General features: G+C 43.7%; 1 protein-coding gene across 1 annotated transcript in view; it reads left to right on the forward strand.

Annotated features, from left to right (window-relative positions):
* The window catches only part of SLC7A10 (solute carrier family 7 member 10), a gene marked incomplete at its 5' end in the record, with an annotated part of 32,801 nt that extends 18,211 nt beyond the window's left edge, over nucleotides 1–14,590 (forward strand). The window contains 10 exons of the mRNA XM_042877286.1: nucleotides 573–777; nucleotides 5,181–5,332; nucleotides 5,969–6,094; nucleotides 7,282–7,435; nucleotides 8,820–8,943; nucleotides 9,039–9,142; nucleotides 10,219–10,315; nucleotides 12,755–12,904; nucleotides 13,243–13,420; nucleotides 14,385–14,590. Of these exons, the coding sequence (XP_042733220.1) occupies nucleotides 573–777; nucleotides 5,181–5,332; nucleotides 5,969–6,094; nucleotides 7,282–7,435; nucleotides 8,820–8,943; nucleotides 9,039–9,142; nucleotides 10,219–10,315; nucleotides 12,755–12,904; nucleotides 13,243–13,420; nucleotides 14,385–14,503 (1,409 nt within the window). The remainder of the gene's footprint in view (nucleotides 1–572; nucleotides 778–5,180; nucleotides 5,333–5,968; nucleotides 6,095–7,281; nucleotides 7,436–8,819; nucleotides 8,944–9,038; nucleotides 9,143–10,218; nucleotides 10,316–12,754; nucleotides 12,905–13,242; nucleotides 13,421–14,384) is intronic.
* Between the last annotated feature and the right edge of the window lie 5,378 nt (nucleotides 14,591–19,968).

The following is a 19,968-nucleotide window of genomic DNA, read 5'->3' on the forward strand; positions in this document are numbered from 1 at the left end:
ATGTTGCACCACCAGATCCCCTGAAAATCTGAGGGCAATGTCAATACAGCACGTGTGCTGCAAATACAAAATGTCAATAGATTTGTAATGTTTCCAGACTTCTAAGTGACTTTTCCAAGCACAATCTCCAATCTTGGCCCCTAAATTATGGATAACCCATCTTTTTTTTTTTTTTTTTTTAATTAAATCTCTGAACTCCCATCTTTAACTCTCATCTTAAAATCTTTATCACAGACATGCTTTAACTCCTTTCAATCAAACAATTGGTCATGAGAAGTGACAGCAGGCAGCTCTTCAAGCAGCCCAAACTCACACCACAAAACCACAAGTTCTAAACACAGATGTTCAACAGATCCTTGAAGTGCTTCACCAGATCCGAGTGCTCAACCTGCTTGATTTCCACTCAATGGTGACTTTTTCCCTGGGGCTTAATCAGATGAAACACAAGCAAGCAAAACCTGGTGAGGAGGGGCTGGCACAGGGCAGGGGCCCAGGCTGGATTTGTTTGCTTTTAAAAAGTAAAGTTAATTTCTCATTCACTTATCTCACTGCAAATTTTCTGTCTCTTTCAGGTAACATCATTGGTTCTGGGATCTTTATATCACCGAAAGGAGTTTTGGAGCACACTGGCTCGGTGGGACTGGCTCTCATTATTTGGGTGCTCGGCGGCGGGGTTGCTGCCCTGGGTTCTCTGTGTTATGCTGAGCTGGGAGTAACCATCCCCAAATCAGGAGGGGACTATTCCTACGTCACAGAGATCTTTGGTGGGTTAGCTGGGTAAGTACACATGTCCTCAGAGTCATTGGAATACATGCTTACATTCAGTACTTAGTGAGGAAAAGACAGCCGACTTAGAAGAAACAGAATATTCATAAATAATCTGCTTTTGCAAAGTCACCCCTGCTCTCACTCAAAATACTAAATTGGCCCTTTGCAGCACTCCCAGTTCTGCCTTCAGACTGCAGGATGCTTTCACTTTCCTCTCCAACTCAATAAAAATCAGTGGCACATCCACATGACATTCACGCGTGCAAGCAGTATGGCAGCACAGAGTATTTGAGGGATGCCAGTCTGGAGCTGCTCCCCATAACCCAAAGCCCTCCATTAATTATTGGTGCAGAAGGCAGCAAATATTCCTATGGCATTATGCTGCAAGACCTTCCTGCAGCAGAATACAGAAAGTTGCTTGGGGAAGAAGTCTGCCCACAGAAGCATCCCAGGCACAGGTGCCAGCTTCCTCAGCTGCAGCTGTACAAAGCAACTAGCCATGTACATGCAATGGAGGGATGCAGAAGAGAAATCAGGAAATAGCTACTCTCAGCTGTATATTTGAAGAGAAGCCAAGGGAAGAAGGGAGAAGTGAGGTCATCTTTTATATTTTACTGTGTGTTTCATTGTATATTCAACAACCAAATTTGATTCCCCACCTGTACTCACAGCTTGGCAGAGGAGCACCAGAACCTTGTTTCCAGTTCATTAATTTGCGAACAAAGAGTCCATGCAGTGTGTAGGTGCCTTGTTTACAAAAAAATAAATACAATAACTGCATCTGAAATGGTTCTGCAGAAGGGATGCAGCTGCAGCACCTGCTTCTGGGGCAGGACGGCAGCTCGGGGGCAGCATGGCCCTGAGTAACAGGAAAGTCCAGGAACACCTTTGGGAGAACAGAATGAAGACCCAGAGGCAATGAGAAAGAGTCAAAACACAGCGGGGCTGCCCTCAGGGGTTATGGTCAGCCTTCCAAAGGGACCATCCAGGGAGGAGACAAGACAAGGGAGGACTATTCTCACAGCAGGCCTCGGCTGCTGCCAGGCTTTCTGCTTTTAGTTTCTGTTAGAAGTCATCTTATTCCTAAATAGCACTTGTACATGAGCAAATGAGGAGCAGGGAACCCTCCACGTGCTGTGCTGCTGCTGGAGCAGCATGACTGAGCACAGTTCATTTACACGCATATATATTTACAGGTTTTTTTACAGGTCATAAAAATAACTCCACCCAAAGTAGTAAATAAGCTTAATACATATCTCAGCAGAAGAAAACAAATACATCAAGCTACATGGAAAACCCACTGGTGTATTTCTGATAAATACAACCAGTATAGCTTTTACAAGTGCTGCTTGATAACTGAATATATGTCCTTACTTATAGTCCTTACTATCAAATCACTATGCGTTGAAGTCAGCAAAGAACTCTACCCCAAAGCTTTGATAAATATTGATTCAAACTGCAAGTAAAACTTCCTGTATTTCTTTCGTTGTTGCCAAAATTTAAAGTTTCCAAGCAACTTAGGATAATATTAATAATAATCAAACTACCTCAAGCTCTCATAAGCCTACTCAGCTTCTCCTGTGATCAGATGGTATGAATAACAGTTTCCATTTCAAACTGTTTTTCTTTTTTAATGACACCCAAGCACAGTACACTTTGACTTCATTTTCATTGGCTGCTCTGATTCCATATTTTATATTTAATGTGACATCATTTGGGGAGCACAAGCACATCCCAAATACGTATTTGAAAGCCTGGTTAAACAGGACTCTGTTGGAAATCCAGATCAACCTATGCTACCTTTCCACAAGTAAGACAGTTAGAATGCAGAAATGTCTGCATAAAATGCAGGTTTTGTTGCAGGAGTGGTTTGCACTTGCATGTGAACGCCACATCTTCCTAAAAGCAGAAAATCCCACAACAGATTGTCCCTTATTCCAGAGTGTTAGTAAAATGAGGGGAAAAAAATCTAGAAACATTGTGTAATACACATCCAAACTGATGGGAGGACAGTCATTAAGTTCAGTAGTCACTGCTCAGACTGAAGGCGCAGCACAGCAGAGGCCCTCAGATTGCACAGCAGCTCACAGCAGAACAGGACTGGCGGAGATGCAAGGCAGGAGCTACTCATCAGCCAGCGGCTGCACACAGCAGCTCAGATTTCCCATGCAAACTGAAGCACTCCAACTTCCTGAGCACCAACAGTAGAATCACAAGAACAGCTACATCTGCCTTTTCCTGTACATTCAGCTCTTGGGCCTTTTTCTAAAGACCTGGCAGCTCGTCAGTCAGCAGGGAGAGAAGACAGAACTTCTCAGGTTCTCAGAGTTCAGTAAATGAGTAATTGGTAAAGCTCATCAGAAATGGTTCAGCCCCCACACCTGCAGGTGTGAGAACACAGTCCTGGGGAGCAGTAATTCCACCCTCTCCATTTGAACATCCTGGCCAGGTCACCCTGCAGGTGCCATGGCATTTCCTGGCCCGAAATGGGCTTTGTGCTCCCAGCCCTCTGTGTGCCCTCGGGGATTGCCCTGACAGAAGCACAGCTTGCAAGCCAGCTCCTCAGGCTGGGTGCACTTTGCTGGTGAGGGCATCCAGCAGTTAGGGCTGAGACCTCCTGCAGACAAAACTGTGGTATTTCATAACAGCAGGTCTGAAAGAGATGTTTTTTGCTGGGGATATCCTGTTCTTAATTCTTCCTGTGCAATAATCAACTAAAAGGTGGTACTTGAAAAGCAGCAGTTACTTAGTGGGCCCAGAGGGTTGGGTAATGCATCAGGATCCGTTCCTGCCCATCAGCCATAGCACACAGCACGTCCTGCCACACAGCACAAGGGCAGACATCCCCAGACAGACGGACATGCCATGCCAGCAGGCACCTGGGGTGAGCCATAAAAGCAAGGCAAGGGCACAGCAGTGCTGCCCCAGCACCAATGTGATCTGAGCAACCAGCAACAATAGCTCTTTCTCACAATTAGGCTTCGTGCAAGATGTACCTAAAAATAAGACAACATGGGGCCTACACGCTACCTAACTAACAGGCTTCCTTTTATTTTAATACTATCTCTTCTCAGCCCCCTGTTTGACAGCGTGACTTTGTGACCCTCTGCTAAAGTTCTGCGTTTAGTTTAATTGGTGTTACCAGCCCTGCATGTATTTCAATTCAGCATGAAACAAATTGACTGTCAGAAATCTGTTGAATTATTCACAATCCCATTAAACCATATTCTAGCAGCTACCAACTTTAATGCACTTTATATTGCAACATAGAAGCAAGTGCCAATTTCACCTGAAATACTGTTTTCAGAGTCATTCTTCCCACTGAATATTTTTAATTGGATTCATTTCTCTGGTCTACACAAAGCACGTGGGAGAAGACAGAAGTTGAGGAACCAGGGGGTTCTGCCCAGAAAACCCATCACCTGTGTGGACGTGGCTCTGCCCAGCCAGCTGCAGGCAGTGCCCCAGGGGAACACACAGCTGGGCTTCGTTGCAGGGCAATCACACTGACCTCACACTCACCCAGCACCCCCAGAACGATTGCACAAATGACCGTATTGGCCTTTAAGAATTATTGAGTCTCCAGTGAAGTAACACAGCAGGTCCCTGGGCTGTCCCCAATGTCCAGCTGGGTGAGCAGAATCTGTGGAGCAGCCCCAGACCAGAAACATCACCTTCAGCATAGCATGGCCAAGCCAGTTACTAGAGAAAACCACTCTGAGCCATGACAGAAAGCATTAAGAACAAAAAAGGAGTCTCACGCACACACACTGGGTTTTAACAAACAGTAGTGATATTTGGGGAACGTTTGCACCATGGCAATATTTAGTGAATTAACTCCCTGTAGTTAATAAGAAAAGGAAAGCATCAGATTGCCCCATACTTCTCAGAAATAACAAGGCAAGGCAAAGGAGGTATTGAGAAGCACTCACCACCATGGCCAAGGAGCACCAAGAGCAGTGCTAGCATCCAGGGCCGCTGCACCAGGGAGGACATCCCAGCCCTGCTGAATTTAAGGGGCTGGCAGCAGGCAGGCAGGCAGGCTGGGAGCGAGCAGCCCACTTAAGGGTGCACACAGCACAATCCAGAAATTACGCTGTTTTATTTGGAAATGTCATTTCTGACACTGGCTAAAGCAAAGAGTACACCCAGTGTTTGTAATCCTTACTCTTTGATACATTTCTAAACTGCATTTCACTTAGAAATGTTTAAATTGAAATCCAGACTGTGCTTGGGAACATGGGAAAAGGGATAAGGAGAAGTAAAAGTGGGTGACTGCTGACTATGAGTGAGATTACAGCAGTCGACCCCAATGTCTTGGACATTTTCCAAAGTGCAGCACAGCTGATTGTGTGTTACTCTCCTCCAGCACACCTGGCCCAGCTTTCTTGTGCTTTTTCTTGTGTTCTCAGGTTTCTGCTGCTCTGGAGTGCAGTGCTTATCATGTATCCTACAAGTCTGGCTGTCATCTCACTGACCTTCTCAAACTATGTCCTGCAGCCCGTGTTCCCTAACTGTATTCCCCCCTATAATGCCTCTAGGATCCTCTCCATGGTGTGTTTACGTGAGTATTTGCTTCTCGCGCACACAAAGCTTGCCTCATTTTGCAAAGGATCACTCAGCAAGGCTGGGCTAATGGCCCCAGAACACAAGAGGCAGGCAGGAGTGTGCCCTGCACACTGGGGTGGCCAGTCCCTCCCTGCCTGCCTGCAGGGAGCACAGCAGGCTGCAGCTCATCCCTGGGCAGCAGTGGCAGATGAGCTCACCCACAGCAGGTTTCCCACTGCTGCCTGAAGCCCTCTTCATCTTTTAATTCTCAAATGCAGGCATGTAGGAAGTGCATACCACCACTGGCTTTGCATTCATTACTTACAGAGCTGGTGGGACTGGAGCAGAGCCATGGGGAAAGAAGACATTCTCTGTGTTCCATAAGGAGGCTGAAACCCCAGTTCAGGTAGCAGATTGAGCTCTGAACAGGCACAGCCCTTCAAGCTGGACAAGCCAGGCAGCAGAGCCCAAAGTAGGAGAGCTATGATAGATGCTCCTCTGCAGCTGGGCACCTCATAGGGCAAGGCCAGTCCCCTCTTGTCTTCGATTATGGCCACGCGGGAACTATGCAGCAGTCAATGTTTTATAGTGCTGTGTGTGTTCTTAAATAAACATAATTTCATTTCACTGAATTCAGTCTTTTGCTCTCCAGTACTCCTGACCTGGGTGAACAGCTCCAGCGTTCGATGGGCAACACGCATTCAGGATATATTTACAGCAGGAAAACTCTTAGCCTTGGCCCTTATCATTACTGTGGGCTTCATACAGATCTTTAAAGGTACTCTGTGAGACAGCTCCAACACGGGTATGGTACTGTTGCTACACTTGCTTCTCTTACCCTCCTTACAAAGCAACCCAAAGGGACTGCAGGGCTGTGGAGCAGTCTCTGTGCTGCTGATTGGGCTCTGGTTGCTGCAAGTGCTCTTGGGCTGGAAGGAGCTGGAGAGTGACATCCCACACAGCAGCTGTGTGTCCTGGTGGAAAAGCATTTGTCTTGAGTGCTGCTGAGGGATTTATTCCAGGCACAGATGCACTGGAGGTTTATCCTCTGTGTGACAGCTGTACATGGAGTCATGAAAATGATGGCACTACAGAGAAATGAGCTGTATCTTCCCTAAACATATTCCTTTCTGTCCTGCGTTGTTGGTTTTGATAAAGGAGAAGTGCATCTGAAGGTATTTTAGAGTGATTACAGAAAATTTATGACTCGTTGCATGGTCTTTAAATTTTAAAGTACTTGGAGTGCAAACTGATAAGCAGTGCTGGGCCCCATTCAGGAAGATGCCAAATTCATTTTGGGCACAATCCGGTTTCCTGTGTCCTAAAAGTCACTTGTAAGATTGAGAACTACAAAATACCGCCTTCTCAAGATGTAAAAATGTCTGACTGAATCACCAACTTAATGGAAAGCAGAGAGCACAAAAGGCTCGTGACATTTTTATCATGTCTATGATGAGTCATGCAAAGAAAGATGAAATAGGGCATTTAGAGAGCAGGACTATTTCTCAGTGATAACAGTTTCACAGTCTTGATAAATCTTCCAGCCCCATAGATATTTTCCTGGTAGTCCTACTAAACAAAACCAAGTTCTTGCAAAAGTAGACAGCATTAGGAACAGACAGGAGTTTGCCCCATCGCAGAGCCGCCCACCAGCAGTGTGTACAGAAAGGCAGGTAGCAGTATGTCGCAGCAGCGGTGCCAGCACTGTGGCAATTAGATGTAGAGCAATGACTGTGTGTGCAGAGCCCACTGCCTCCCCAGGACACCCTGCCACAGAGAGCACCATGAGTGCAGTGCCAGCCCGAGCTGACCTGTGGGATCTGAAGAGCACAGAGTCTCAAACCCAATCAAGCAATGAAAAAAAGGGAAAAAAACCACCAAAATTTCACCTATCTCCTGGTGTCTCTGGTGGGCAGCACTTCCCTCAGGGGAAGGCGTAAACTCTTGCTTGTGCTTTCTGTGCAGGAAACTATGAAGAGCTGACACCGAGCAAAGCGTTCAATTTTTGGATGACTCCATCCGTGGGGCATTTAGCATTAGCTTTCCTTCAAGGGTCATTTGCATTTAGCGGCTGGAACTTCTTGAACTATGTAACAGAAGAGTTGGTTGATCCCCGCAGGCAAGTATCCCTTTTCACATCATCCACTTTTTTTTTTTGAAGTGCTGAGACATTCAAGCCACGTGATAACATAATTCATCTAATAAGCTGCAGCGATATCATGACATGTCCTATAGGACTGGTGTGGCTAAAGGAGAGGTTTTTTGTTTGGGATGCAAACAGGCTAGTTAACGAAACACCATGCTGAAATTAGGAACAGACTGTACAAATTATCAATTCAATTCCAACGACCTATGGACAAAGCAATGTCATTGTGGCCCTGACCAAACATACAGTGCATCCTTAGCAAAAAATCAGCCGATGAGACGCCCCACACGTATCTATAGGGAGAATCACTGTCTCTTGTTAGAAAAATGTTGGGTTCTACTGCAAGTCACTTTGCTTTTTCACCCAAAGGGGACATTATACAAAGACCTGAATGAGAAGATGGGAAGGCACCTGACCCACAGGCAGCACTCCCTGCCCTGCACCTGTACCACAGTGCAGCTGCACAACCTACCCCAGGAGTGCCCCGTGTCAGCTCTCTGGGGGCTGTGTGTGTGGGAAGGAGGTTTGAAATGACCTCGCACTGACAGGCGGGGGGAGCCAGAGGGAGAGCAATTCTACTTTAATAAAGCAAAGCTCAAACATTTCAAAATTTCTGAGATGATAAAGAGGAATGATGGATGCTGAGAGCAGCTCTTGGAGCATATTTGTGGGCATGCCACGCACACAGCAGTTAAACAAGGAGAAGTTCAATGCTTGCACAGCCTGGCTGGGAGTGAATGAAAGCTGCCGTCTCAGGAGCAGCCCTGTGGAGGCCTTCACACCATTGAGTGGGAAAGTGCACGCCCAGGACCTTGGCAAGAATAGAGAAAGATCAGCAATGTGCTCCCTCCAAAAACAGCAGCACTGTAATGTGTCACCACAATTTCAAACCTGAACAATGAAAAGTTATGACTTTTATAAGGCAAATATGGCCCCAGTTGAGAAATAAAAAGGAAAGGGAGGGAACAGACTTAAATATTATTATTTTTGCAGCCTCTAAAGGGAAAATAGAATATAAAAAATTGATTTGGTAACAAAAAAAAAAAAAAGTTCCAATTTTTACTAAATCCAATCAGGATCACAAAGATTAAAGTACTTTTCTTCTGTTTGTTTTTTAACTTTTTCCAAATGTGACACAGAGACAAAAATGCACTACTGCATTAGATAGAGATTTGTTCAGCTGCCCACCTCTAAAGAGGGCCCTGAACTGGCAACTGAGTAAAATATTCACTCCTGGAAGGTACCACAGCATTGTAGCAGATGAACCTGCGCAGCTGGTTGAGTGCCCCAGGCTGTTATTGTGCTCTCGCTGTGTATGACTGTAAATTCTTATCTACCCTCCTAATTCTTTTATTAGGAACCTACCTCGTGCCATATTCATATCCATCCCATTGGTGACATTTGTGTATACGTTCACCAACATTGCATATTTCACTGCCATGTCCCCCCAAGAGCTCTTGTCCTCCAACGCTGTGGCGGTAGTAAGTAAACCATTCCCTGGATGTCTAAAATACACTTTGATTTCAGTTCTGTGCTTTGCAGTGTATTTCAGTTTCTCTGCCTTCTGTTGCTTTAGACATTTGGTGAAAAGTTACTGGGCTATTTTTCCTGGGTTATGCCAGTCTCAGTGGCCCTATCTACATTTGGAGGAATAAATGGATACCTTTTTACCTCATCAAGGTTAGATGGAGTACAATTTTATGAACATTATCTAATTTGGGGAGGGGCTGTTTTAATTTGATTTGCTAAAGAAATGCTAGCTAGACATTTTGGATGTTATAGCATGGTGAGATCATTGTTGGGCACATTGGATACATTCAGTTATGAACTGCTCTTTTTCAATCAGCAAATGTAATATTGAATCACAGAATCTCTTGCAAAACAATCCTTATGAGCTACTAAAAGCATCTGCAGATGTGAAATAACTTGCAGTAAGAGCCAAACACGGCTTTAGTATGGAACCAAAGCAATTTTACATCAATAACGTTCCAGTAGCTACAAGCTAAAGTATGCTGGAAAAGGATTTGCAGGGCCGGTTCAGTTCCCAGTTACAGGCATCACTCCCGCAATGAAGAAGCTCCTTCCAGGCAAGATGCTTTGTGTGCACACTGATGATAGCAGGACCAGGATCTTCAAAGTCTATTTGTATTAATTGACCTTTCTGAACACCATTTAAAAGTTATGAATTTTTTTAAGAGGAAACAATCCAACTCTGAAGTACCTTGGGAAAATTATTTATCTGAGCACTTCCACAATTATCATGGGATACAAGTCTGAATGCATGTAAAAGTGAAATCTTAAGGCACGTGAAACCTTAACCAATGCCCTTTTGAGGCTGGAAATATTATCTGTGAGATTTTTGGTGCCTTAGCGACACATGGCTGATCATCTCACAGCTTCCCTGTTCATGGATAAGCAGGCAGTGCTGCTGGCAGATGGGGACTGGCAGGCTTCAGTTCTCATCCTCAGAGATAATTGGGCAACTTAGATCAGGTGATTTCACAGGTGACATTAGCCATTAAAGGCCTCCTACGTGGAATGATTTAGATGAAACAACTTACACCAAGTTATTCACAAATCTCTAGTGGAAGTGAGAGCCACGCTATGGTCTCCTCAGCTTCAAACCAGCAGCCAGAGAGCAGCTTCCTTCTACTCCAAAACCCATGAGAGCAGTTGAGATTAGAGACATTGTACAGCTAGATATTGAAAAAGCTGTTTTACGTGCAGTGGATTAGTGCTCCTATTCTCATTTGCAGGTTATGTTTCTCTGGTGCCCGAGAAGGCCACTTGCCAAGCTTGCTTGCCATGATCCATGTGAAATACTGCACACCCATCCCTGCCCTGCTCGTCTGTGTAAGTTCTGTTGTCCCTGCCCCATTGTTCATCCAAGAAGAGTAGAAACTGTTCTGAATGTTGGAAGGTTTTGGCTGGTTAGGCTGCTGTTTTCCTGCAGGAAGATCTTTTTCTTTTTCTTAGACATTGTGAATTTCCACGATACTAATGACTGATGGAAGTCGTTATTTGAAACAAATACCCAGTTTTAGCAAGAATAGAGTTTATGAATATGTGATGAACAGAATACAAGATGTTTTGTGGCAAAGAAGATATTAAAAAGCAAAATGACCCTCGGTGCTGCAGTCGCTGAGTGCACAGCCCAAGCAGGGGAATTCTCCCAAGGGCATCTGCTCAAAAAGTTGGCTGCATCAAAGCCAACTGCAGATTTGCCACTAATTTCAAAACAATGAGGATTTGATGCAAGATGCACTAAGATACACGTTTGCATGACTCTCCTGGCTCTAACAGCAATTCTGGCACAATACACCCAGACATAATTTCATCAGATAAGCCTTCTGCACATTCCACTTTCTGGACAAAATACCTGCACAACTGAGGCTTATGGCATTCCCAGGGCTCAGTGCCTGACCACAAATATCTCGTTCACTGCCTGTACAGGATCTGGGGGCAAACCCCACAGCCCATCTGTTCTGCCTTGAGCAAACAGAAGGCGCTGGCTCCATCCCAGCCTCACGCCAGGCAGCTGAACTCTGCTGATGCTGACGAAGCAGAACTTCTTTGTCCTTAGAAATACATCAGCTCAACCAGCATACTGAGTTTCTGTGCTGTTTCACTGTGAAATAGCCATACCACAAGTAGGCTGCCTGCACCGAGCAGGCCTGATAAATCAGGCATATGTCAGCCTCTCTCTCAGTCTGCTCCAAACATTTCCCTTAAATTACAGTGCAAATTACAGAACCAACACTGCATATCAATTCATCATTTGAAGGTACTTCAATGCAGCTCAGAGTACATCAAATGCTGCAATGAAATATTAATTCCTTAACAAATAGAAATGTAAAAATAATGTAGTGTAGGCAGCTACAATAGCAAATGAAGTCAGACCTCAGGCAATCCTAATTAATACATCAGGTTCTCTTTTCTTTTTCAGTGAATTTCACCTAGTTTTTTCATGCAGAAAGCTTTCTTTGTACACAGAGAAAGACCTTTTTAGCATCATCAGTGAGACCTGTATTTTTACTAATCCTTCCAAAAATGAAGGGTCCAAGCTAAATGCAAAATAAACAGACTGGGTTTTTTGCAAGACAGTGAAGTGACAGGCTCTCCTGCCCACTGTGTGTCAGGCTGCCGTCAGGCATAGTAATCAGGGGAGGAAACACACACTCCTCTGCAGCCCAGTACCACTCAGAAATTACACCATTTGGCAAGCAGCTCTGACACACTCATGTCACCTACACAAGAAACATCATCGCCCCAAGCGCCTTCAGTGCAAAACCTGTTAGTGGCAGATGTGTGTCTGCCAGCATGCACCTTCCAGAGGAAAGTAGGAAACATGTTACGCCACACTGGTATAGAAACACTGCCCTATTTTAAATGAATTTTATAGCAAGACAGCTCAATATGCTGAAATCACCTCCAACTCCACATAGCTTTGAGGATTTTAACAGAGGAATGGAGAGTCCAAAGGGTCATTTGATTGTGATGGTGCGTAATTACTGCTACCAGTGGGTACAGAACTCCTCCCTCCCTAGAGACCTTCGCTATTAAAATGGCTAATTAAGGAAAAAGAAGACATAAGCAAAAAGAGCCTGAAGTAACATGCAGCCAAATCCTGAAAGCTCTCTAAAGGGATCCGGACATTGCATTTCCCCCAGGCTTTGGCCACCAGCAGACAATGTTTGCAGAGTGAATATGCAGTGCGAGGTGGGGTTCATGCCTGGGATACCAATGGGCAGGTGGGGCAGGATCTGAGAAGCAACACCATGAACCCTGAACAAGCTCTCCCAACTTCACAGAGTTATTCGGAAATAAAGTACAAACAAAAGTAGACATGTAAATTTCCACCATCTGTCTGCCAGTTTCTAACACGAGTAATGCTCAAGAGATTAATGATGTCAGCCATCTGCAGCATGAGCCGTGGGCCACTGGGAGGAAAGGGCAAAGCTTTTATTCTTTATAATACATACAGGACACCTACACTAAGGTAAAGCACTGATCACAGACTATTAGCCTACAAGAAACCCCTCTTGTCTCATAATAGACAACTTTCTCTTTGCCAGAAGTCCTCATTGTAGGGTCCAAACGGTTTTAAAACAGAATTTGGTGGAGTGCAGCCATTGAAAGCAGGTACAGAAGTGTCCAGCTCAGGCAGCACAGTAGGACAATAAGCAACAAGAGTTAAGCTTAAACTGCTTTTCGCTTTTTTGCTTGTTTTTATTGCTGTTAAGCTACCTTGTTAGTAATAATTCACATCAGATCACCTTTCTTTCTTTACAGTGTCTGGCCACTCTTATCATCATGCTTGTCGGAGACACATACACACTAATCAACTATGTGTCATTTATTAACTACCTCTGCTATGGAGTGACAATTATAGGCCTGATCGTGTTACGCTGGAAGAAACCCAAAATCTTCAGACCTATTAAGGTGAAAATATTAAAGCTAAATCTCTTGGCTGCAATGCAAAAGGCATGGGAGGAATCAAAGAAAACCCTGTGTCCTCCAGTTGTTTTTTTTTTTCTTTTTGAAGATCAGTTCATTTTCAGATGTAATGCTGAAGTTTCAGTTTCAAACCATGCCCCAAAGCACCACTAGTGTAAAAACAGGATACAAAGGCTTCCAAAAACAAACTTGCTAGTTGGGCAACTGACAGTGGCAGAAGGAAGGGGACACAACCCATGAGGCTCTCGATGCCACAGCTCTTGTTGCCGGCCCAGCGCTGCCCTCACTCTGCAGTCATGCTCTGCTCTGCTCTCTCCCTCCAGGTGAACCTCCTCATTCCCATCACTTACCTGGCATTTTGGGCATTTCTGCTGGTCTTCAGCCTATACTCCGAGCCAGTTGTCTGTGGAGTCGGACTCATTATCATTTTAACTGGAGTGCCCGTGTTTTTTCTTGGAGTCTACTGGAGAAATAAACCAAAGTGTGTAAATAGGCTAATAGGTAAGCACTGCTGATTTGGTGCACTTTTCGGGCCCACTGCTCATGGCCTGCAGAGCTCAGCCCCCCCCAATGCCGAGACCCCAGCAAGCTCAACCACCGCTGGCATGCACAGCCTTCAGACCCCCACACAAAGCAGGCCAGGTGCTGCTTATGGATGGAAATACTTCAGTTTTAAATTAGAAGGAATGGCGAGCCACCAGGCAGACAGGCACATTGCAGGTGAGCCCCGGACAGGAGGTAACAGATGTATTTTTGTGGCTGTTTGTGCAGGTAACTGCTTTCTTCATCACTTGCCATATTCACCTTCACTTGTGCCCCTGTGCATGCCCCAGCTCACTCACCACAGCCTCAGCGACAAAGCAGATGCACAAGAGTATCACTTTAAGCACATAAAGACCAAACAAACCAAACAAAAAGAATAATAAATGACAGAACTCTGCCTGTCCCTCACCCTGCTCTCATCCCAGCAGCACTGCAGAACCCCTGTATGGCACGATGAATTATTTCTCACTCAAATAACAAGAAAGCCTTGCTTTTTCCCTCACATCACAGTGCACACGCTGCTTGTGATTGGGCTGTGCTTGGCTTGCAGCTGTTCTGTGGTGAGGACTTTCCCTGAGCAGGCGGAGCAGCCTGCCCGGCTGCAGCCTGGCTCCCTCAGCCTCACTGCGACCACCGGGCACTGGCACGACCTCAGGGATGGCCCAGCGAGCCTCTGAGCAGCACAAAGGGCTCTTTGCAGTAAAGGGACATTCCTAAAGGCGCCTAATTTTAATCCACCTGCATTTTGCAAACACCAATGGTCACCTCACTAGAGATAAAAGCAGCCAAAGGGAAGGCGGGCGGTGCGGAGAGGCCAAGAGCTCTGTGGGGAAGATGGCCGCCGGGTCACGCACTGCATCACACAGCGCTCGAGCGCCATGCCGAGCGCAGCCCGTGCTAACCGCACACTTGCTCCCTGCAGAGTCGGTGACGTGCTGGGGACAGAAGCTGTGTTTTGTGGTGTACCCCCAGGGTGGGGCGGCCGAGGAGCCTGCTGCCCACTGCCACCTGCCCGCCAGCGACAAGTCCCCGAGGAAATAGCGGAGCAGCCTCTGGGGCTTCTTGTTTACACGCCCATTTTTGCAAAAAGATTTTCTGGGATTAAAAAAAAAAAAAAAAAAAAAAAAAGCCTTAGAGAATAGTGAGCGACACACTTCATGGCATCTGTAGCTTTTAGTTTTTCCCTAAGAAAAAAGAAAAAGAAAAAAAAAAAACAGAAATAAAATATGAAATAAGGCACTGGTTGTTTCTTTTTCGGCAGCACACTCGCTCAGCAGGGGAACGCAGCACAACTACAGCTCTGAGATACTGATTCTAGCAGCCATAAGGGCCTGTTTGAGACTGAGAGACTGGGGCATGTGAAAGCATTACTAAAGCTCCCCATCACAAAACCAAAATGGAGAAAGCCAGGGGAGAGGAGATGGGGGCAACCCTGCTGCTGCCCCAGCATAAGTACAGCCCAAAGGATCATTTCCCCATAGGACAGCTGGTGGGCACCCACACAGCCAGGAGCAGGGGAAGCATGTGGGACAGGAACAAGCCGTGTTATCGTACAAAGGAAGCCAGCTTGAGCATTCAGACATCATTTGGTGTGATAAGACCTCAAGCATCTTCATTTTTGAAACATTTTTGCTTGGGCTCCTGCACAACAGGGAGATCTCAAAAGAGCCAGGAAGAAAACCCAGCGCTACTCTTTACTATGAGTCAGATGACACTCTTCATTTTAATGGTGCTCAGAGAAGCAGCAAGTCTACATCATTTTCACATCAGATGCTCTTTAGAAAGTGTTTTGCATATTTTATTTGCAGCAAACACTAAAAAAAAAAAATCTGGTTCATACATTCAGTAAATTCATAGAAATCTGCTGCTGTAGCAATATGGCCACTTTCACACCAAGGAATCTTTTGAAAATGCAAAATGCAGGAATAGCTCTAAGCAACATTTTGAATAGCTCCTGTTCTTTTGTAACTTTTGAAAAATAAAAGCTATCACATTCAGTTGCCTTGGTAACAGCCACAGGAATTTAATTCTTAAAGCAGCTCTGTGTTAGTGGCCTTGGTAGAAAAATTAGGGGTTCATTAATCTCTTAGTTTGTCAGGTACCACACATTGTACAAAGATCGAAGAATAGACTCAAAATATGGGGTAAGTTCAAGGAAAGTGACTTTCCAATACAATGCATTTTTATCTTTAAATATCTGTCCATGAATGTCCAAGCCTAGAGATGGTAAACTGAAAAGAAACACAGTTTACATTCTCCTTCTATAAAGCTATTAATTGTAAGACGTGAAAATATATATTCAGTTAAAGAAAAACGTGGCTTTGTGTGTACATATACACACACATCTCAGGTACCAACAGAAACGTATGAAACCTGTAACTGCTACCCAGGCAATCAAAGACTAAATTAAAGAAGACACTACTTTTTAGTTGCTAACTAGTTTGGGCTGTATTATACCTGACTGTATTTCAATGCTCTAAAACAATAAACATTTGCCCTTAGATCAGAAGGCTGAATTTAAAACAGGAGGGTTGGGTAGAGCTCATCTTTGAATTATATATCAGTCTCCAAAAGCTGTTTCAAGATGTCTCATTTCATTTTTAGAAACAGTTTCATCTGTGCTCCCAACATCATGTATGTTATTTTTTTAAGGCTTTGCAAAAGTTACTTCCTAGTGCACACTATTTCAAGCCATAGAAATCAACATACGGAGCTTGGAAGACAAGTTCATATGCTGACTGAAATTCAGCAGCGTGCTTAACTTTGTTCAGGTATGACTTTTTTCAAAAAATGAAACAAAAATCCCACAGAAGATGTAACCATTATTACTTCTAAGCCCACTGAACAAAAGCAAAATCCCAAGACAGCCGACACTACAAATATGTCAAGAACGTTGCATGATTCAATGCAGAAAAGACAGCCTTCTCCAAAAGAAATGTTTTGTAATTTCGAAGTGTTTGCTGTAGTGATACAACTCTTGCTGATTTTTGTTTCCTGCAGCATTTTGATGTCCCCTTTATTGATATGTAAATCATGATAACCTGTGTGTTAGCTTTTCTGAAGGAGAAACTCCCGAAGAAAACAGAGCAAAGAACATCTCCACCTCAGCTGCAACAAGTGCACCTTCTCCAGGTCATTTTCTGCAACTTTCATACAATTTTACAGTCATCTCCATACAAAACAAATTGGCACCACCCTAGCTGAATTACACTAATAGAACAGCAGTGTTAAAATGAGTTTAAAGCTTTAAAAATCAATCCATTTCTACACAAACCTGTATTTTACATACTATTATATTTATATAGCAGCACACGCACACAAAGTATGAGAGGCTATAATGCAGAAAAATACTCTGCTGTTCATTCTTTTAGTGCTGGCAATACCATTCGGCAAATTTCACAGTAGTAATAGAGGTAATGCAAATACTTAGAGCTCTAAGCATCACCTTTAAGTCAGCTTTTGAGATTGAAGCTAGTAGGAGCTGTGTTGGATTGTTCTTATTGCATTATCACCATACGATTATCGCAGATCACATTGTCATTGTGCCACGCAGTGCACACAACAGTGGGAAAACAGTCTGTCTCCCAGGAAGGATGGCATCCCATAGGCAATAGGAGCTGTGGGGCACAGGCAGGAGAACGCAGGACTAATGAGGCTGAGCTGCACGGCACAGCTGCTCCTGCAGGCTCCATTGCTCTCCAATGTTTTCATGACCTCGGTATGGGAATTGGCTGTTTCCACATGACACCGGTACATCAGGCAAAAGACCCTGATCTCAGCAAGGTCAAGATAGAACACTCATATCAGTTCAGAGCTTTTACCCCACTCAGCAAGGATCCATGAGTCACTGTGTATTTAATATTCCACACACAAGCATATTAATTGGAAGTAATTTTATAAATACGTATTGAAAGATACACAAGCAATCTTTCATCAGCCGAGCTCAAAGATTTGCTGTCCCACACAATTTTCAGAGGTCTTCAGGAAAGATTTTCTCATCTTTCATTCTCTAATCTGCAAATTCTGGGAACAAAATACATTTTCTTTTTGGCTCTTTTGGGAGCCAAATGAATGACAAGACAAAAATTACTGAGCTTCTGAAGTATGCATCATAAATGAAAGCTTCATTTAATTAAAAAAAACAAAAAACAAAAAACAAAAAACAAAAACAAAAAACAAAAACAAAAACCAACAGAGTAAAGCCTTGCTTGGAATTTGTCTTTTCCTAAATCTGAGTTCCAACTGCTTTGGCTCCTCGCTTGGGAGCAGGCCGTGTGTGGAGCAGGGACTGTCTCCTGTTACTAAAAGCAAAGCGTCTTCTGTTTAATTTTAAAACTCCTCATTCCTCAACACTTCTCACCGTTGCTCTTACTATGCAAGAAGCTTCTGCATTTGGACAAATGACAAAGGAAAATCCAAGGAAAAGGATTTGAAAGCAGGCAAGGGACACTGTTTTTATTAGAGATCAAAAATAAATGTCTTATAAACCTGGGATAAGAGATAGGAATTGAAAGGAAGGAAACTTGGCACACCAAAGCAGGAAATGTATGAAGTGCAAAAAAAGGGAAACTTCCACCACTCAATCCTGCTAAGACTATTTGATCCCTGAAGACAAGAACACAAGAGCCAGAATCTGAAATGAGAAGGGTGGCTTATTTAACAATTTGCTATGTTAACAGACTAACAAGAGACATGAGATGAGGCATGCTACCTGGAAAGTTTGGGTCATGGACGGATGGGCTGCATCTAAATCCTACTGCCTGCTCGGGAGATGAAAAGACACTTCCTGTTCTTAAATAAGCAAAAGCAATTCTTCTCTCAAAAATCTGTTAAAAGAAATACGTACATTACTTAAGACTTTTCAAGCTAGCTCCTTGGTTTGTCACAAGATACATCTGTTGTGCTACACAGGCTTTCAGCAAACACTGCTGCAAGTGCACAGGTATCATTTATTACCCTGTCTGCCTTTTATGGGCTCTATTCATTTCAGCCACGTTTACATCAGTATTAGGGTTGTAGTATTACTGCTTGTGTCACTGCTATTGAAGCTGAATTAGCACTTCATGGTGAAGGAAAGCAATCACCCTTCCTATGAGGTGAGGCACTGTCAGCCCTCTATATCAAGCTGTGCCCTTCTATCCTTCATTGTTATGGATAAGTCCTGATGACCATGAAGTCTGTACAGTTCTCTACTACACAGATAAATACTTCCAAGTTTGTAGAGCAAACTTCTGCCAACACAAAAGAACTCAGCCTATGCCTCCTAGTAAAAAAAACAACCACAGCAGAATAGAGCCAATGACATAAACAAAAGACATAAACACTGGAGAGAGGAAGCATGAGCGAAACAAATACAGCCCCAGCAATTGGCAGTGAGGTGCTATGTTTCAGGAACAGGGCTTTTTGTCCGTTTTTTTCTCTGCAACAGAGTCATAAAGAATCATGCACTCCACAGCTATGTTTTGTTATTTGGGGTATATGTGTGCGTCTTTTAAAGACATCTGTACACAACAGGAAATTGCTACTGGTAAGATTTCACGTGTACTTTCCAAAAAAAGTGACACACATCTACAGCTTCAGATACCAGCAAGAAGCATACAGCCAAAAAAAAGAACTACACACCAACTTCAGATCTTCACACCAAAGGCTCATAACTGACTCAACACATGGAGTCAGCGATGGGCAGTGCTAACAGATTGGCACTCTCAAGTGAAGTCAGAAATCCACAGTCTCTGGACACGTTAAATTTTATTAAAAATTAAGAGATTGAAGCAAGAGCAAAGTATGATGATGCCCAGCATCTTACTTGTATTGTATCATTGTCCAGGAACCAGCAAACACAGGTAACCACGATGCCATACCTGAACCATACATCTGTACATACACATTATGGTAAAATGTATTTCAGTGAATATATACAACACACACATACCAAAAGAAAAAAAAAAAGGCAGAGAACAGAAAACAAGTACATTTAAGGGATGTTACAGAGTCATACACAAGCTGGAAAGTGTTGCATTTTCAAATAGAAATACAGCCCATGTTTTAATAGCAATAAGAGAGTAAGAGAACACTTTAGTCGTGATGCTGCCGGTGAGAGGTTCGTCTTAGATCAGGAAAAGGCTTAAATATTCCTCTCCATTCAGAGTTATTTTTAGGAAACTATTTTTTAGGGAGATTGGACAGTGGAGTTTTGTAGGGTTTTTTGGTGTTGTTTCTTTTTTTAAAACTTTTTCCCTTCTATGAAAATACTTAACGCAGAAAAGCATTCTTAAAATATTTTTTTAAAAGATAAATTCACTAGCTCATTAGGTTACGTAGTCATTGAAGTGCAATCATAATTTTCCACTGAGCAAAGAACGAAATTTTCTGTTCACACTTCTGGCATAGTAGCAGTTTTCCACCTTTTTTTTTTAGTTAGTTCTGAATATACGGAGGCAGCTTGCGTGGAACAGAAGCTGGGTGAGCTTCAATGACAGTCAGTTCTCTGCTTAATGCTTACAAGG

This window comes from Lagopus leucura, unplaced genomic scaffold (genome assembly GCF_019238085.1).
Source record: "Lagopus leucura isolate 7727_CA_CO unplaced genomic scaffold, USGS_WTPT01 Super-Scaffold_100017, whole genome shotgun sequence".
Classification (NCBI taxonomy): Eukaryota; Metazoa; Chordata; class Aves; order Galliformes; family Phasianidae; genus Lagopus; species Lagopus leucura.